At 46.7% G+C, this 19900-nt stretch overlaps 1 protein-coding gene across 2 annotated transcripts in view; it reads left to right on the top strand.

The window, feature by feature from the left end:
- Positions 1–850: 850 nt before the first annotated feature.
- Positions 851–19900, top strand: part of kif13ba (kinesin family member 13Ba) — a 54503-nt gene continuing 35453 nt past the window's right edge. For both annotated transcript variants that reach the window (XM_012836822.2, XM_012836825.2), the window contains exons 1-6: positions 851–2209; positions 5810–5903; positions 17449–17461; positions 17728–17788; positions 18239–18331; positions 19330–19510. In XM_012836822.2, the coding sequence (XP_012692276.2) occupies positions 2140–2209; positions 5810–5903; positions 17449–17461; positions 17728–17788; positions 18239–18331; positions 19330–19510 (512 nt within the window). In that variant the 5' untranslated portion in view covers positions 851–2139. The remainder of the gene's footprint in view (positions 2210–5809; positions 5904–17448; positions 17462–17727; positions 17789–18238; positions 18332–19329; positions 19511–19900) is intronic.

The following is a 19900-nucleotide window of genomic DNA, read 5'->3' on the forward strand; positions in this document are numbered from 1 at the left end:
TTTCGTTATTGTCGCTGGCTACACGTTGCTTAGCAATGGTCAACATGTCAAAATAAACGTCCGGTCTAAAACTGTTACTACAAGACGCTCGTGAGTGTTGGAAATGAACGTAATTAATAAGGCAATCATAATTTGCATGTTTGACTGTCGCATGTGGTCTATTGACCCCTACAGGCATAATTGACATACACTGATCCTGCAAAAGTTATTAGGCTGAGAAAACTACCAATTGTACCCCCTCAATATAGGGGTCAAATCTCTTTTTTTTTAAGAGGGTGTAGAACAAGATTCTGAAATAAAAAGTGGGGACTTGTCGTTTGCCATCCACAGCCTGTCAAACGTGTGGCCTTTTGATCTCTGTAGGCCGAAGTGACATACAGTTATACTGCAAAAGTTGTTATAATGGGAAAACTAAAAATTGTACCCCCTCAATATAGGTGTCAAATCTCTTTATTAGAGGGTATAGAACATGATTCTGAAACAAAAAGTGGGGTATCAATATCAGTGTGTGTCAATTCGGCCTATAGAGGTCAATAGGCCCCGCCGCGCTCGAAAGATTGTGTAGTTTGTAGTTTTCCCAGCCTGATCCCAACTTTTGCAATATCGGTCTATACTCTATAGTACTACTGATCTACTAACTATTATCCCATGCTATTGGGAATGAAAATCCGTGAGATGTAGTGAGTATTTAGTTTTTACTTCATTGTGCAGTGACACAAGTGTCAAAGTAAGGTCGTTTCGTTCGTGCTGTTACACCGCAGTATTCTTGAGCTTTTACTTTGAATTTGACCGTCTCCCATCCAGAAATCGAGACCGGAAGCGACCTGCACTAATTTGGCTAGTTTCACGCTGCTAGAGCTACCAGTGCGCTACGACTAGCCACTGAGTGTGAGAGAGCGGTGCTGATTCAGGGAATACAATTTGTTTCATTGTTTGGAGAAAGCTCCTCGGTCATTCTTTGGAAGCTGGAGGAACGTTAGATTGGCACCGAGCTAAACGTTGGATTTGTCAAGAACACCTGTGAGAGTCGGCGCAGCAACCGTTTCGTCAAGTCAAGAGGCTTGCGAGCCAGTGAAGTTCTATTTCTTGACCCAACCCGTTAGTTTGCTAACGTTAGCGGTAGCCAAGCTAATTAGACTGCTAGTTTTGTACCAGATCCAAGAGGAGAGGTGCATCACATTTAAGCTTTTCGGTTAACAGTAGCATCATCTTCGGAATATAGACAGTAAATATTTCTCAATAGGCATGTGTTTGTTGCTGTACACTTTTAAAGTGTTTTGTAACAATTAGGGCAACTAGCTAACTGTTACTTGTTCCAGACATGCAGGTAACGTTACCGTTAGCTAAAGGTGGCTATAGAGCTTGTTAGCTCGTTCTGCAAATCTGTGTAGTGTTAGTTTTTAATATGAAAAACGCCACCAATGTCATAATGTTCATACAGCCTGTATGAGATTTTGTAGTCTCACAATATGACAAAGAAACTTGTTGCCATCCATAAATATATAATAAGCCGCGCTGTTTCAGAGCGTTATCCATGGTCCGGTGTTAGATTTAATGTTAGTCTGAGTGGAGACAAGCGTACAGGCTATTATTTGATGCTGGCTCCCCAGAAACGTTAGTTTGCAAGGTAGAAACCCATAGGCTTCGACTAATTGTTGCAGGTAAATTGGGGAAATTAGCTTGTTGGGTAACCGAATATTTTGTGTTGCCGAATGGATCGTATTTTTCCTAGTAATAACCCAAACCCCAGAAAGTCTTCAGCCAGAGCAATGTTATGTTTAGAACAGGAAAGTTAACGTTATTTTACTAAACGATTTCGTTAAGTTGGGCGCTAGGAGCACAGTTAACGTTTTTTTCCGCTGGTGTAGGTGCGTTAACACCATTGTTATTTATTTCATTGGATCCATCGAGGACGACATCTCAGCGGGAATATGTTATTTGGTTATGCCTCGAACCATTTGAAATAGCTAAAGCCAAATACTGAGCTTTTGGGAAGGACAATGGCCGCCAGACTTGGTCACAATCTATATCTGAATGGATTCTAACGTGTCTTTGACCTGCATATCTTGGACTCAAGTAAAAGCAGCCTGTTGGGTTTAATTTAAGCCACAATACCACGGAAACGGACAGTCGGACACCATGGGCGAGAGCAGCCTGAGCGACTCGAATGTGAAGGTCGCTGTAAGGGTCCGACCTATGAACAGGAGAGGTGAGTGATTGAACTTTGGAAGTCATTGTCTAAACATCCCGAACAGACATCGGTTACCCAGCTAATACACGATATCTAGTGCTTTTCTGTTTCCTGATAGCGTGTTCAAGTCTTGCGCGTCAGTTGGTGTTTATTGGTGCACATGTGCTAACGTTACCCTTCAGAAGAGTTGAAAATATATCGATCAGGGCTAGGTGAGGGTCACCCTGCCTCGTATTACTTTGAACCTGACATATCAGCAGCAGCAGCAGTTTGACGTTAACTCTATAAATAAGTGTTTGGGATGTTATGTGCAACACTTTGGGTGGGGCGTTATGTCTGTTAAAGTAAGATTTAAATCATTGTCAAAATTGTGAAGCCTACAGAGATTAAGGGAGCGTGTATTGCCTTGCCTATACAATTATACAACTGTACACCCTTTGCTTGACCCACTGTATTGAAAAACAGTGATGGTCATCCTACTACGGCGTTAAATCCTTTTCACCACGTCAGAAGAATCGTCTATTTTTTTGCCATTAATTAGACGGTATTAAAACCGATGTGATTTGTGAGTCTTTGCCGTGGGATAACATGTGCCTTGGAAAGGGTGCCTGCGAAGCGGAAAATATTGGCCTCAGTGTAGCCAAGGGAGTCACGTGTCGGACTTGAGCGTAAAATTCGGTCACAAGACCGCCACGCAGAGGTTTGTGCTGTCACCCATGTTCTTTCATCTGTCAGAGTGAGCTCTTGCCGGTTACTCTACCACGGTGTAAACCCAAACCTCTCCCCCCTCACCAGCCCTTCAAAACAAAGACTTGTATGAACAGAAGAAGAAACCATTCTTGATGGGTGAATTTGTTCATCCTTACAAAAACTGCTTCACTGTCAACTGTCAAAGCAAATGACTGCTAATCCCATGTAAGGTAGTGTATTCATTTGAACCACATAAATTCTTCTATTCACCACGGAGCACTCGCATTACCATGTTTAACGTGGGTCAGCCCTGTTGAGTTTAAATTTGCTTTCTCTTGCCTGTGGTTCTGCTCCCTCGGTCTTTTCGCCAGCCCTCGGTGTGTGCATTGCTGTAGACAAAGGCAGGAAGAGGGACTGAATGGACTATTTGCCAACGTTGCATAACCGAACATGTTCCCAGGGTTCGCCAGAGCCGGTGAACCTTCGAAGAAACACGGACAGATGTGTTCCCCAGCTACTGAGATTAATACGTCTGGCCAACTTGGAAAGTGTTTTGGAAAGTGAAAACACTTATTTTTGTTCCCCGCTCTCTCTCACACAGCTTCACTTTACTGACATTACAGAAATGTGTTGCAGTGCCTCCAAAATGAAAGCTACCACTAAGTAGGCCCAAGCTTAATCACACTTGATATAAAGTAAAGCACAGGCCTACTCTGTTCAGTTTGACAGTTATTCACACAGTACATTGGGATGGCTGTAGGAAAAGTTATTGTTGATGTTTAATCTCGCATAACACCATGATGTCATGTTTGGCTTCCTCATAAGCATTCAATTACACGGCCTTAATTCCCACAGTAGCTTGCAAAGTGTAGCCTTTGTATTTTGACTCTAACTACATTGTAAAACCACATTTAGGCTAACATGAAGCCACAGTAATTATGGGCTTTTCAGAGCCTTTGCTGCTCTCAAGACACTGTGGTGTGGTGTGGTGTGGTGTCTCTGAAGGTGGCATGTAAGTTATGTAATGAGCTGAGGGACAGTTGACGTGTTGACTACAAGGATCTCGCCTGCGTGCCATAGAGACGCTTATCCTGTTACCATGGTGATCAGGGACAGTTTCGTGTTGGCCTCCTCCCCTCTTATCATTCTGCCAAGGCCTGGCAGGAAACCACTGGCTTCTTATTGTGGCTTATTCACACTTTCGCACGTTGAGGTTTGATGCACACAGGGCTTGCCCTCTGCAGATCCTAGCGGTGGAGTCACGTAGGAGGCAGCAGGAAGCTTGTGTTTCCTCCCAGCCCATGTGGCTGGTCCTGCGTTCCGTGCTAGCAGGATGCACCCTCTTAAAGGGTTAACTCACTCAGCTGGCCTTCTCTCTCTCGCTTTTTCTGTGGCTTGGGTTGTGGGGAAGCTGCTGTGTGAAGTTGGAGATGATGGGCAAGTGGTTTTGAAAGTGTGAGAAGGAGGAGCCGAGCATTTCCTTTTCTTTTATTAATGTGATGGTGTAAACCTTCTTGGTTGGAGGTTGTAATGTTTTATGTGTTTTAGTGGTGTAATTGTGTGGCGAAGTTAGTCAATGGTTTAATAAAGGAAAAACCTCTCTTTCACTCTCTCTCTCTTTCTGTCTGTTTTAAGAATTATTTCATTCCACTTTCTCCAGCTCTCCCAGCCTCTGTCTTTCCTTCTCTGTAACTGCAGTTAGCACTCCCTATTCTTCTCTCTTTGTCATAATCTCTCCCCATCCATCTGCCCCCTTTCCCAGCCTCCTTCTTTCTGTATCTCTTTTGCCCCTCTCCTTCTCCCTCTCTATTGCTCTCTGTTTCACTCTGTTTTTTTTCTTGTCATGAACCCTGCTTTCTCTCTGTCACATCCTTTCTCCTTCTTGTCCCAGCCCCTCTCTCTTCCTCCCTCTCTCTCTCCCCCCTGTCTCTCTTCCTCCCCCTTTCTCTCTCTCTCCCTCTCCCCTCTCTCTCTCTCTCTCTTCCTCTCCCCTCTTCCTCTCCCTCCCCCATCAGTTTGTCAATTGCTAAGCTCATGGCAAGACTTGTTTTTCTGCTCCACACATCTGTGCTCCAGGGTGAAGTGTCTGCTTTACTCCAGTGGCATTTCTTTAGTTTCCTCCCACTCTGGCCCAATTAGTGCACCCTGTCACAATGACTAGTTAATGGGCTTTACAGTGGAACCACAACAATTACCCCCTCAAATGCCACTGAGGCGCTGTCCGTTTCTCTTGCTCATATAAAATCCCCTTGTGATTGCTCAGAGGAAGGGCTGATGAGATGGAGCCATATTTAGTTGTGCAGCTGGACACAACAATGATTAATGCTGCTATTATTAGAGCCTCCATATGGTGGAAGTCGCTCTGCAACGTGCAGATGGGTCCGGAGACAAGGCGATGCTTTCACCTGCTCCAATTAGGAAGATTTGGTAAATTAATCAAGATGGCTTAATCTGTCTGCCCTTGTCTTCACTAGTTCACTGAATGATGAGACACAACATTTTGCATTTAGAGCAAAAGAGTACTGATCATTGGTATTTCTAAACACAGATTCACCAAATGCTTGAAATCCCAAGGCTTACATGTCGTGTCATGTGAGAGGATGTTCTGTCATAATGTCAGTTTTGCTTCTAATATGCATACACAAGGGCCAGAGTGAGTCAAGTATGAATATTTTACTCCAGCTGAGAGCTTCCTAATCACTGCCGAAATCTGGGCAGAAAGCTGACGGTCCAATAAAACCTATATTTCTCTCTGAACTAAGTGACCGTATCTTGCGCAAGTCTAATACATTTCAGTTTAAACTAGAAGAAAAAACTTTGCTTAGAAGTCAGGAAAATGCTTTAAGGTTTGATTTGTGTTTTCAATGCTCTCTCTCTCTTTCTCTCCCTCCCTTTCTCTCTCTCTTCCCCTCTCCTCTCCTCTTTCAGAAAAGGACCTAAACACAAAATGTGTGGTGGAGATGGAGGGCAACCAGACAGTCCTGAACCCCGCCAACATGAACCTGGGGAAAACAGACAGCAGGTAGGTTTTCTGGAACAGCAGAGACCTGGGGGAATTCACCCTTCAGGTAGGCTGGTTGATAAAGCACATATCTGGGTAATTCAGACTCCAGCTAGATGTTCCTGCACTCAGGTACCCAGCGGGTAGACTTTCTAGGGCAGTGCAGACCTAGAAAACAGACTTCAGGTAGGCTGAGGGAAGCAGCACAAACCTTAGTTCAACACAGTCCGCAGGTAGGGTGTTTTTGGAGGTGTGGACTCTCTGTTCCTGCCCGTTCCTTCCATTTGAGCTCAGGTTTCATATCCCCATGTCCTGTGTGGAGAGCGCCCTGATTCTCAGAATACTGTGTCAGGGAAAGAGCTGTCTCCCTTCCTGCTTTCTCATGTTCAAAACCAGAGAACCCACTGAGTCGCTTAACCCTTCAGCAGAATTTTGAACATTCCGGTAAAATAATGCGTTCATCAAGAACGTACGGTTCTCAAATCCACACTATATTCGATGGACCCAGATATTCTTTACAACGTTCATTCTACAACATTCTAATCACTCCAGTGAAAGGTTAATGTGAGCCAGATCCAGTTCTGATCCGGTTCTGATCCGGTTCAGTGTCAGTTACAGATGTCACCATACCAGAAATGTACTAGTTGATACTAAGAACAGTGAAATTCTCGATTCTTTATGCCCAATTCGATACCACCGTCAAAAAACCAAAACAATAAATCCCATGTACTTCAACATGCACTCAACAATCAGAAAAAAATAAGGAAATAATAAATCGGCCGAAATTATGAGAATGGAGTGATCGGTCATGCTCAATGACTTAGAAAACAGCAGAGGCTGCACACATAATGTACTAACACACACAAACAAACACACACACACACCTCTATATACTCAGAGTGCAAGCAGTTCAAATGTAGTGACATGGTGATCGAACATTACACTACACTAATGTTATATTTTGATGACCGACGACCATAAGGGTGGTAGTGTACTCCTATGAGCTATGGTTATATTATGTTAGCCTAAACATGGTGTTCTTTGGTGATTAGCCATTGGTAAAGTCGTATGGAACATATTTGGCTACACAGCAATGCCAGCTGTCTCTAACAAAAATAATGGTAACATATATTTCAGGATAAGCAAAAGATGGATGGCACGTTGGATATGTTGGTAATGTAATTGGAACTCGCTTTGAATTATTTGAAAGAATCTGGATGTCTTTGAGGTGCTCCGCCTGAAAAGTTTGATAGCACCGTTTGCATACTAGTTTTTGCAAATGTATTATTAAACCGCCTCGAAAGCCTTCTTCTTACACACGACTTTTACAGAAGAATTGCGTCACTCCTATAATGCAGAAAGATGAATATTGGCATTGGCTTGGTACTGAAGTATCAGTTCTCGTGTCAGCTGAAATGTTTACCTGCTGAGGAGGTCATGAGGTCAGGGTTGTATTGGAGGTCAGAGGTGAGGGGTTACTGGAATGTGATTTCTTGGTGTTTTGGCTAGCCGTGGAGGGTTTGGGATTGGAAAGGAAGCCTGCATGTCCTCAAGACTGCTGGAAACTGTTGCTGTTCATAATTTTGAGTGCATGTCCATGGATGCCATCTGAACAGATGTGTTTTTGTGATTTGTTGTTGTTGTTTTGGCTAGCTGTGGAGGGTTTTGGAATTGAAAGGAGGTTTGAATAGTTTACAGGCTGCAGGAGAGCTGTTGGTGGCAGTGGGTTTGGAGGTTTCATTTTGAAGAGTTCTGTGGTTCTGAGGATGTTTCTGGAACTGTGCGCTGTTGTGTAGTTTTGGGAGTGTATCTATGAAGACTTTTGCTATAGGGACAGAGTTGTCATTTTGTGGGACTAGGCCTTACTGTCTGCTGCGACCGATCTGTTTTGATCTGTAGATGTGGTTTCCTGTGGTGCATTTTTTGTGTAGGACTGATTAAGTCGTTGGGTGGATTTATGCGTTGAGTTGTGCAGAGACTTTAAAAGCCAGAGGAACTGGGCTGGTTTGATGAGAGTATGCCCACGGACCAGTGCCAGATCCGGGCCGGATAAGTGCCGGAGCCGTGTCAGCCTCAGCTGAGCTCTGTAGGAATGCCTGTGATGTGGTCTGTTGCTGTGCTTTGTTTTGTGTGAAGTCATGCAGTCTCTCTTCCTCCCCAGCCGCACTGCCTCCTGCTGCTGCTGCCGGCAGCCCTGCTGTCTGTCCTTCCCAGCGTCAGGACATAACTCTCCCCTGTCTGACTTCCTCTCTTTTCTCCTTGCTCCGTCGGCATGGCAACACCGGCGGAGGTTAACCCCAGGTCACCCGCGGCCAAGGAAGCCTTTTTTGTTGGGGTCTGGAGAGAGGGTGTGTGTGTGGTATGTGCGTGGGTTTGTGTGACAGAGGGGAAGACGGGTCTAGGGGGGGTCTGAGTGGGGGGGCGGGGGGCACAGGTTCGGCCTCAGCATCTGTCGGTCGTAAACATCTCTGTTGACTTTTATGGGGCCAGACGTGCAGAGCACAATTATGTGTTTTTTGGGGTGCGTTGGCTCTTTTCTGTGGGTGTGCGTAAAGCAGGAGGGCCACAAAGGAGCGGGGCAGAACAGGTTTTAAACTTGGAAGTGAAAGGCCCCGCCGCCTGCTGCCCTCACACAACAGACACTTTAATTGCACTGCGGAGTTCATGAGCCCTGCGGAGCTGATGTCCCCAGGAACCCAGATGCCTCAAGAGGTGCAGTTCACATGAGCCACAGAAAGAAGCGCTGTCCAAACCTCCTCCCCTCCCTCCCTGTTGCTCTCTCTCCATCTCTCCTACCCTCTCTTTTGCACTCTCTCTCTTTATGTCCTCTTCTCCCTCTCTTTCCCTTGATCTTGCTCCCCCCCTCTTCCCCCCCCATTTCTCTGGCTCAGTGTAGACAGTAGTGCCCGCTCTCAACTCTTGATAGCATGTTAATCTTGTTTGACTATGAGGGAAGAAGAGGGCATGAAGTCAGCGAATGGACACAGTTACAGAAACCTGGAATAATAGTAACATTTAAGAATATCAATACCCATGGTTGTCTGTGAAAGGAAGAGAATGGTTGCCTCTCAGAATGCACTGTGTGATTGGAGCCATACTCAAAACTCACTGAGATCCTCCAGTGCCCGTCTGGGTCTTAGTGCCCCTTGGATTTGGAGTGAAAAACAGTGGAACATTTTTGTGGAATGCCGTTGGGAACATGACTTCCCAACATTTTTACGATCCCAGTAGGAGCTCTATTGACAGCTCCTTGTGACCTTTCCTGCCGTCCTTGTTTTCCTCCATAGCCATATCTTGCTCTGGGTCTGCTCACTCTAGGCATTGTGTTTTTTTTATAACTAGCAAGTCAGAAGTAGGCAGGAAGTCTCTGATGAGACATGTTTTTCTCCACTCCCTGGCCGTGTTCGTGTACCAAAGGTGTTGTTTACAAGTCTCTAAGTACTAATATGGCCATAAGGATTTTCTCTGTCAGTGATGAATCATGATGTATTGGTGAGGTTGGCACGGTATTGTTCAGGTATTTGACTATGAATGGTGAACATGAAGCTCCTGGTGGGGAGAGGCAGGCCTTTACAAATGACCTCATCATAGGCAGCATGACAGAATGGATATTAACGGCGTCGCTGCACCTGTGATGCATGTTGAAGTACAGATCCGATGTACACCTGTTGATATTTACCCATAACACCTCTGTGCCAACAGCCATTTAATCATGATTCATGGTCCGAGTGTAGACTGAGATCATAGTTATTGAGAGGCGTTAGTGCCAAGTTACTGTGAGCAGCAGTAGAGAGTTCAGTGGTGGTTGTAAAAAAGATGGCAGTGTGTCAGGGCGAAACCAAGAGCAAAATAAAAAGTACTTTCATGGTAATTTATTAATGTACTGGTTGGATGTAAGTGTTAAGTTACGTGTTAATGCAGAAACCCAATGGAGGCTACAGAAGTTGCACATAAAGAAATCCAACACTAGACACACACAATTGTACACATTTTGGCTTTTTTTTTTTTTTCTTGCAAATCCAGGCCATGCTTTCACTCTCTTGTAAATCAATATGTATGACAATGCATTGGGTGATTTTAAACGACATTTGAATAGAACATTTTGTGATGGAAGTGTACCAACGCCAAATCAGGTATTGCACATTAAGAAGGACCGGCACAGTGAGCCTGTCACGGGGAGACCTGTAGCGGTCAGGCAGCGGCACCACGTCACGCCCTGCGGCAGGCCCAGATCCTAAAGCTGGGGTCAGCTGACCTCAACCCCGCTCTGTGTGTTTCTCATTTACAGTCTCAGGACTGTGTGGAGGGGAAAGCAGACTGTGTGGCCTCCCTCCCTCACTACTTGCGTTAGTGCTGCGGGACTGCAGGCGCAGGCTCTGGCAGAGGCTGCCTAATTTAGGTCAAGTGTGCTGGACGTCATCTTGATCACGGCTGGCCGGGTGGGCCAAGGGTGGGCGGCGGCGAGATCTCAACCTACTGAGGCGGAAAGAAATTCTTTAAATGATGCCGATGGAGGCGGTGGCGGGGAAGGGCGTGGGTGGTGGTGGTGGTGGTGGTGGTGGTGGTGACGGTGGCATTAGTGCTGACGGTCCTCGCTCTCTGCCACTCGAACTCCCCCGTACCCTCACCAGCTCTGCTTGGCCTCCCCATCTGGTACGTCTGTCACGTCACACGGGGCATTATCGTGAGGTGTCAGACAGGATTCAACATCTCTCTCACACACACACACACACACACACACACACACACACACACACACACACGCACACCCCAATCACTCCCCAATCACTCCCCAATCACTCCTTGACTCATGTTGACAGCTGTCACTGTGGCAAATATCAAGAAGGCAACAAAGGGGCCATGCTGCAGGAGGGGATGTGTGTGTTTTTTTTCATTTTCATTTTCTTTTTCTCCTCCCTCCCACTCTTTTTGTTCTCGTTCCAAGCTGTACACGCAGGAATGCAGGCTGAAACCTCAGGCCGTGGATGCCAACACGCTGTGCCCTGCTGGGCCGAACAAGCCCACTGTGGAGGGAGGCTGGCATGTCTGTCTGTCAAGACTGACAAGTAATTAGATGGAATAAAATAGTAGACCCAGCCCTGCTATCCGTCTTTCTCACAGGGGTCATTAAGATGTCTCCTACATATCCGCACAGACTCTCTGAAGAGAGAACAAGGGAAAATGGCTGAATCAGGATTGTCAGACGGATTTGCGGAGAGCAAGCAACAACAGCTGAATCATGATGGTCAGACGGATTTGCGGAGAGCAAGCAACAACAGCTGAATCAAGATGGTCAGACGGATTTGACTCACTACCAACACTGCTTGGTTGATGTTGGTGGCTTGCTGTGCTGGTTTTGAATGTGCTGGACTCAGTGGAAACAGCACTGCTGCACACATGGGCCTGCATGCCCCTCCGTGCCAGTGGGAAGGGCTGGATTTGCCCCCCTGGCACTTAACGTGTCTGGTTACTAGTCCTTGCCGTCGCACTTGCCTTGTGATGTTATTGGTCGTGAACGCTCGGGAAATGGGGGGAGGGTTATTCTGAGCCTGAATGTTGAAATGCCAACATCTTTATTCACGCCAGTCCACATAACATGCATCAGATAATTAGATACTCCATTGATCCCTCCTGTTAATACCATGTCCTCCAAAATGCCATGTGTTTCCTTCTGGGACAGCTCCAGCATTATGTGGAGAATGAGAGAAATGTCATTTGCGATATTGCAACTGGGGTATGCGGCAGCCATTGCCTGCTGGCGAAGGGAGCCCCGTTGGGGGAGGGGGTTTTAGTTGCAGAAACAACCCTCTGTCTGTCTCTCAGTCTCTCAGTCTTGGTCCTGGAGCTCTCCAGCACAGCGTGATTTACATGATTGACCACATCAGAATACCAATAGAGGCCTTAATTGGCTGGATCTGGTGCAGTTCAAGACGGACTGACTCCTACTCTGGATTTGGTTGAAGACCCCAGACAAATACAACATCCATAACGAGGTCATAATACATAAGCAGGGCCAGTTTTCCCCCTGTAGCCTTCAGTTATAATATCTTTAAGTTGCTGACGTATGCTAAATTCCAATCTGTCTTGAGTAATTCCTCCTAATTCAGTGACGGCAGTGCTCTCTTGGTTTGGTTGAAGCCCCCTAATCATGCATAACATCCATAACAATACATAGTAGGGCCTCGAGGCATCATCAAGGTCATGGAAGTCGTCCTAAAAGTGCAGTCTGTTGTGGTGAAAGCAGATGAGCGGTGCATTAGACCTCCAGTGTTCAGCGGGCCCCTGGAGAAACACTGACAAACATTCTGCCCTGTCTTCCCCTCTGGCAATGCCAAGCGTTCCTCGCGGTGCTGGATGGTGAATGGCCGTAGTGTGGCGCCCGGGAGGGGGTGGTGAGGGGAGGTGTAGGAGTCAGCCTGCGGCAGCTGGCAACCAGACCCCTGGGAGGCGGAGATGGGGAGAGGGAGCGAAAGGAAGAAGGAGAGGGGGATGGATAGATGTGGAGAAAGAGCGAGAGAACGAGACTGTGAGGGAGGGAGAGGGAGGTACAGAGTGCAGAGCTATCCTAAATAAGCCAGCCCCTCTCTGGACTCCACTCGAGTGATTTAGGAGGCCGTTTTAAACGCATGGCGCCGTTAACTATATGCGAGCCAAGCATGCTGCCGCTTTGAATTCCCTCTCAGGAGATAATGCACGCTCTGCAAGAAACTTCACTGTGAAGAAGAAGAACGAAAGAATTGCGATAGGGAGAAAGAGAGAAGGCTGCGGAGGCCTGAGGCTGAGCTCTGAGCTCTAATGGCTCCCTCCTCCTCCTCCTCCTCCTCCTCATCCTCGTAAGATCTGGGTCATCTCTCAGTGATTGGTCTCACCTGTCTAACTGGCATTTGAGGGTAAAAACAACCACATGTTTGCACTCTGGCTGGGCTTAAGGCCCATAACTCTGCATACAGACCTGTCAGGGGCTCTGACACTCTGCCTACTCTATCTCACACACACACACTTTCTCCATCTCGCTCTCTGTCACACACACACACACATGTACACACACACACACACACACACACACACATGCTCATTCCTTCTCTCTCCCTCACACATCCACATTCACTCATGCTCACTCACTCTCTCTCCCCCCTTTGTTCTTCCGTTTTCTCTTTTTCTTTGTTTGGCCTCCCTCTTTCATTCCATCTGTCTTTGTAAGGGAGGTGATAGTTACCATTAATTACTTATTGAGGCTTGTTTTCAACTTTGAAATGGACTGTTTCCTGTTTTCAAATGGTGTTTTAAATTAAGGCTTTTAAAAGTCACTCTTTCTTTCTTTCTTTCTTTCTTTCTTTTTCTCTCTCTCTCTCATATGAGCTCAGATGTGCATTCTTTATTTGTGCAGTTGGCACAGAGGCATGTACAGGCAGGGCAGAAGCAACAGGCCCAGGGAATCTGTGGATCAGAACATAAACACACACACACACACACACACACACACAGACAGATATGTGCGCGCACAAACACTCACACAAAAACATCGAAACGTTTTGCTCTCAGCAATGCAAAGTGTGAAATTGATGAGGGAGGTGAAGAGCAGTTCGGGGTTGTGTGTGTTTGTTTTGGGGGATGAGCAGCTGCCCCCGTGTCCTGCACTTGGGCCCGTAGGTTTCAGCGAAGGGTGTCACAGTTACAGTCAAGAACAGGAAAGCAGCAGCAGCAGTACGGCTCACAGACACACCCAGCTAAGCTACACACTGATATTCTCCTCTTGAGTTCTCCTCTTAGTGTGTGTTTGCAGCCGTACTTTAACACACCCAGCTTAGCTACACACTGATAGAATTCTCCTCTTAGTGTGTGTTTGCAGCCAAACTCTAACACAACCTTGTGTGAAGCACAAACCAAACAACTACCCCCAGCGGCTACCCCTACTGACACACTGTTTTGTCTTCTCTCCGGACTATGGTGTTTTGGAGGGTTTCGGTGTGTTTCGGCGCTGTTGTGTTTGTGTGTGCTGTGAGATACGATCGGATGATTTGGCCGTGCAGGCTAGAGGCTTAACGTGATAGGACAAGGTCAAAGGAGCTGGAACGTGGACATGTTTGGGAAGGGAGTTGCCAAAGCAGTGACGGCAAGAACATGAGCTCATAGCTGTTAGTGTGTGTGTGTGTGTGACTCCTCTGTAAGTTTGCTCTCTTCTCTCCCCATCTCTGTCTCTTGGTCTTATTCCTATCTCTGTCTGTTTCTCTCCGCGCCAGTGTCAGTAGCTTTGTCTGCATTACTTGCTCGTTCTCCCTCCATATCGGTCAGGACACTTTTCAGTGGGTCTCTCTCGCTTGCTTTGTCTCAAATCCTTTGCTCACTTGCTCTGCTTCTACATCTGTAGAGTTTTTACATTCTCTCTCTCTCTCTCTCTCTCTCTCTCATTCCTTCTCGTTCTCTCTCTCTTTCTCATTCCTTCTCTCTCTCTCTCTCTCTCTCTCTCCCCCTTGTGCCCCACCCCCCTCTCTCCCTTGCTCTCTAACTCTGTCTCCTGCTTGGCATTGGGTGACTAGCTCTCTGGCTCACTCTGCACCTGTCGTCACTCAGACATGTTTCTGCTGTTGCTTGTTCCATGCAACTATCCCTGTTGTCTGCATTCTACATTTTCTCTCTCTCTCTTTGTCATGCGCGCGAACACACACACACACACACACACACACACACACACACACACACACACACACACACACACACACACACACACACACACACTCTCAGATACACAGGAGAGGCTGATGAGGTGGGGTGCCTGAGCTTCGGCAGTAAGTAATCTGGCCCTCAGGTGTGTGGCTGTGATCAGGCTGTGTAATGCTTCTAGTGCTGCCTCTTTCTCTGGCTTCACCCTGGAGCCTCTCCTCCTCCTCTCCTCCTCTCCTCCTCCTCCTCCTCTCCTCCAGCAGGCCTCTCTGCATTCCTTCCCCTCACCACCAGGCCTGTACTCCGCTCTGATCAAAGCCCAGGCAAATGAGTATTAGTCAAGCAGCCCGGCAGAGAAAAGAAAACACTCCTGAGGGTCATGAAAGTATGAGGGTCACAGACTGACTGAGGGAGGGAGGGAGGGAAGGAAGGAGTGAGGGAAAAGAGGGTGAGTGTGGGAAATGAGAATGCTCTGCTCCAGTACCTGTGTGCACGTGAGATTTGGGAAGTTAATCTGTGTGTGTGTGTGTGTGTGTGTGTGTGTGTGTGATGGAAGGGGTGTTGGTGCTTAAGTAATTGTGCAGAGTCCTTACTGTGTCTGTGAGTAGCCATGTCCTCCCTATTCCGCACTGAGAGATTCAAGCACCCCCCACACACATGCACACCAGTGGAAGATATATACACACACACACACACACACACACACATATACAGGTACACCTACACACACACACACACGTGTACACACACATACACGTACACACACATACACACATACATACATACATACATGCACACACACACATATACATACACACACACTCTCACCCACTCATACACGCTCATGCACTCTCCTCAATGAGAGATTGAACTCCTGCGTATGCACACACAAACACAAAATAACATAGTTGCTTGCACTCTCCATGACACACACACACACACACCAGTGAGAGATTTTACCATTACAAGCACACATCACTGTGGAAATTCATCCACCTGACACATGCATACTCCCGCTTACACATGCACCTCAGACATTGAACCACCACACACACACACACACACACACACACACACACACACACACACACACTAATCTCTCCAAGCCTCAGCTCCCCAAGATGGAAGTTCATCCTGACACTTGCTGCGGGGGAGAGAGTGTGTGAGTGTGTGGTGGGGGTAGAGTGTGTGTGTGTGTGAGGTGGGGGGTTGAATCCTGCGCTACTATTTGTGGAATGTGATGGGAGTCTTTGCCGTTGTGCTTATTACACAGTGAGAGCTTTGTGTGGCATGGCCTGATTTGAAACGACAAGCCCGGCCCGGGGTCATTGGAACTGAAGCTGGACGCTTTTGTTTCTTTATCACACTCATTCTCTCCTCTGTGCTCTCGTTCCATCTCTCTCTTTCTTCTTCTCTCCCTCTTCTGCGTGCTCTCTCTCTTTCACACTCTCTCTCTTTCTGTCTCTTTCTCCCTCTCTCCGTGGTGAACTTTAAGAGTGTCTTCTGTCTGCTGGCTCTGGTTCATGGTCGTAGCATGCTTCAGTAGCTTACAGCAGGACGTATGCTCCCCAGATGGGAGTGTTCTGTATGGTCTTGCAGACTTGTTTATGTGTGTGTGTTTATGCGTGTGTGTGTGTTTATGGGTGTGTGTGTGTGTGTGTGTGTGCATTAGCATCTGTGCAGTCATCACGGTCATCTTTTACATGACATTGTACATGTTCGGAAAGCAGAAGTAAGATGCTTATAATTAGACATCATTACCCATTGCCATTCTTGGTGGCTCTAACCTATAGACTTCAGCCGCCTATATGACCATTATGTGGCTGTATCGGATGGGCTTTGGTTGCAGTTGTTGTAACTAGGGCTGTAGGTCGGTTCTGGGGCTTGTTAAGATTAACTTTTGAGTAAATCAGGCAGCAAAATGGAGAGCAGTCTGTGAATGATTAGGTTTCTTCTACCCAGCCTACTGCAGTTTGTCAATACGAGCTTATATGGGTCATTGTGTTTGTGTTGCATGTAAAAGCCACGAAGTTTGCCCCTGTCTGATAAGAGATGGCCTGGAGAGTCCGCAAATGCATATTTACTCAGCTCCCTCTCCACCCGGCTGATAGTCTGTTTGCGTTCAGGCCAAAGTACATTTGATGACATGGACGGTGGAAGCACTGCAAGCTTGCAGGGTCCTAGCTTCACCCCCCTCTGTCTCCAGCTTCACCTTGGAGCCTCTCCTTTCTCCTCCTCCCCTCCTCCAAAAGGTAGCTTACTCCCACCTCTCTCACTTTCTTGCTCTCCCTAACACACACACCTCTCTCTCTCACATCTCTCTATCTCTGTTTTTCCTCTCTCTCACTCAATCTCTACCCGTCTCTCTCTTTGTCTATCTGTTTCCCTGTGTCTTTGGTTTATTTTTTCTGTCCACCAATCTTTCTTTCTTTTTCTTTGTTTATTCATTTTTGTCCCCCCCCCCCCCTCTATCTACCCCCCCTTCTATCTACCCCCCCCCCCTCCCCTTCTATCTATCTCTCCCTCTTCCTCTCTCTGTCTGTCAACCACCCCACCCCCCTCTCTGGAATGAAGTCACCATGATGCTCTGATATTTTCATCTAGCCTCGAGTGGTTGTCATTTCAGCGCTAGTCAGTTGCCTTCCGGCCTTCTTCATGAAAGCTGGTGCCATTATAGAATAAGACTTCCTCCACTAACAATGTCAAAGCCATCCTTGTGAAAAACAAAGCCCACACAATAAGAAGACACAATAACGGTTATTAAATATTATTTATGAACAGTTTGTCTTGTGTATAACTGTGAAATATCAATGCTGCAGAAGATTGCAAACAATCCTAAACATTCCCATATTTCTCTCTCCTGCTCTCCCTCTCTGGAATGTCTCCTCGTTCTGAACCACATCAGAGCTCAACCAAAGGTAGGACATGCCTTCATTCATTCATTCATTAATTCATTATATTATATATATATATGTGTGTGTGTGTGTGTGTGTGTGTGTGTGTGTGTGTGTGTGTGTGTGTGTGTGTGTGTGTGTGTCTGGCTGTCTGGCCAACCAGACATAGAGTTTGTCTGTCTGTCTGTCTGTCTGACTGTGTGTGTGTGTGTGTACTCGGGTATGTATGTTTATTCAGGTCACGCAAACCCTGGTAAACCACCTTATGTCTTTTCTGATCTCTCTTTCAGGTCTTCGCCTACGATTACTGCTTCTGGTCAATGGACGAGTCAGAAAAAGACAAATTTGCTGGTTGGTGTCTTATCCTTTCTATCTGTTCTTCCTTGACGTATGAAAGCGTGATGGTGCATTTGAGATTCTTCTCGCTTCGTACCCAGTGCTTCAAATCATAAGATGAGGACATCAAGCAGTCAGATTGCTTGTGCCTATAGCTACTGTGACTAGACGTGGCTCTGTTGGTGAAGTAACTATATGAGTGGAATGCGCAGACACCCACTCTTTGCCCTTTACAAATGCCCTCCAGCTGAAGGAAGATTAGGGAGGTGAAGGGGATTAAGAGAGTAATGGCACACCTTCCTGGAATGGGAGCTATTTGTTGTCTTTTTTTTCACTTTGAGAGCTGAGTCACTGCATCTGGTAAATACTCGAGTTGTTGATGGTACACAGGGCATTCTGACCGAGTGACCTTACACTATAGCGAGGACAACTAATCGTGTGTTTGTGTGTGTGTGTGTCTCACAGGTCAAGACGTGGTGTTTCAGTGCCTCGGAGAAAGCCTTCTGGACAATGCCTTCCAGGGCTACAACGCCTGCATCTTTGCCTATGGTCAAACAGGTGAGTTTTCTCCAAGGCAATGAGCCAAAAAAGTGTGAGAGAGAGAAGTCACCCCACCGGTCTGCCCTCAAACCCGAGTCTCAGAGAGCATAGCACCCTGACCACTACACAGTACACCAAAAGGCCAGGCGTGTTGCTATGGACATTAAGAGCACTTACTATACTGTTGTGACCATCACAGACAGGTCATATAATGGCCAGGCCTGTAAATGCCAGTTCATGCCATCTCTGAGTGCCTATTCCCCTGGCATTTTGGACAGTACAATCACTGACAGGTAGCGTCAATACCTGTCCGCCTTTTGCCACACTGCAGATTCTATGCTTGTACTCGCTGTACCCGTGGAGCAGGTCTGTTCTGCAGAGCTGAAGCGTCGGTCGACCTTTGGTAGTTTGACAAGTTTCTCTGGGTTACCTCCTCTCACGTTCTGACTCATCTGAGGTTGTGGTGAAGGAGGTTTGCAGAGATTTGCATGGTTAACCCTACACCCTGCAGGGGGACTTTCCCTAAACAGGCCTCCCCAAGCTGTGGTTTGGACTGCGCTGTGGTACTGCTGGATGGAAATAACCAAACTCGACTGAAAGGCAGGAAGAGGGTTAAGGATGGGTGTGACCAACAGACTTACTTTTTCCTACCCAGACTCGTCACCATTCAATTAATTGAAGTCTTTACTTATCTGATGGCAAGTAGAACATGACCTCAGGGCCTCTCTTTGTTGTCCATATCCATCCATGGCGCAGTTTCCATGTTTTGGGCCCTATGATGTGAGACAGCTTTATAGATTATAAGCCTGTGCTGACAGGTAGATCTTCAGGGGCTGGCTTCAGTGTTCCAGTTATTGTTCGTATCCATCAGGCCGTTTTCCATAGACAACGAGTGATTCAATGTTAATGTCAGTGTATTATGATACGGCTAAACACTCAACTTATCAGAACTGTGCTTTGGTTAGTCCTATTTTAATGCGGTGTGTGTGTGTGTGTGTGTGTGTGTGTGTGTGTAGGTTCAGGGAAGTCCTTCACCATGATGGGTTCAGTGGACCAGCCAGGTCTGATTCCGCGGCTGTGCAGCTCCCTCTTTGACCGCACGCTGAAGGAGAAGCGTGAGGAGGAGTGCTTCACAGTGGAGGTGTCCTACATGGAGATCTACAACGAGAAGGTCCGAGACCTGCTCGACCCCAAAGGGTGAGGAACCACTCCAACACCATCACTTCCCCCACCAGCCCTGGAGATCCTGACCTGTGTTGGACTGTGTCCTCTGTCTCACTTATGTCTTCCTTATGATGCATTCCTCCAAGTAAAAACTGATTAACATTGGCTGCTTCATTTTGTGGTTTTTAATGAGCTTACATAAACTTTGTGTTTTGTTGAATAATGGAAGTTATAAAAGTAAATACAATTGTTAGATACACTAAGTATATTGCCTTTGGATCCTTTCAGAGCTATATGCTTAGATTTAGATTCTTCTTGGCATGTAAGTCATGGTGGATTATAAACCTCGAGTCCACATATGACGGCAAATGTAACAGCAGGGAACCTCTCCCCAAGTTCATACTCTCAGCACATACTCCAGTG

The sequence above is a fragment of the Clupea harengus genome, chromosome 14, assembly GCF_900700415.2.
Source record: "Clupea harengus chromosome 14, Ch_v2.0.2, whole genome shotgun sequence".
NCBI classification, from domain to species: domain Eukaryota; kingdom Metazoa; phylum Chordata; class Actinopteri; order Clupeiformes; family Clupeidae; genus Clupea; species Clupea harengus.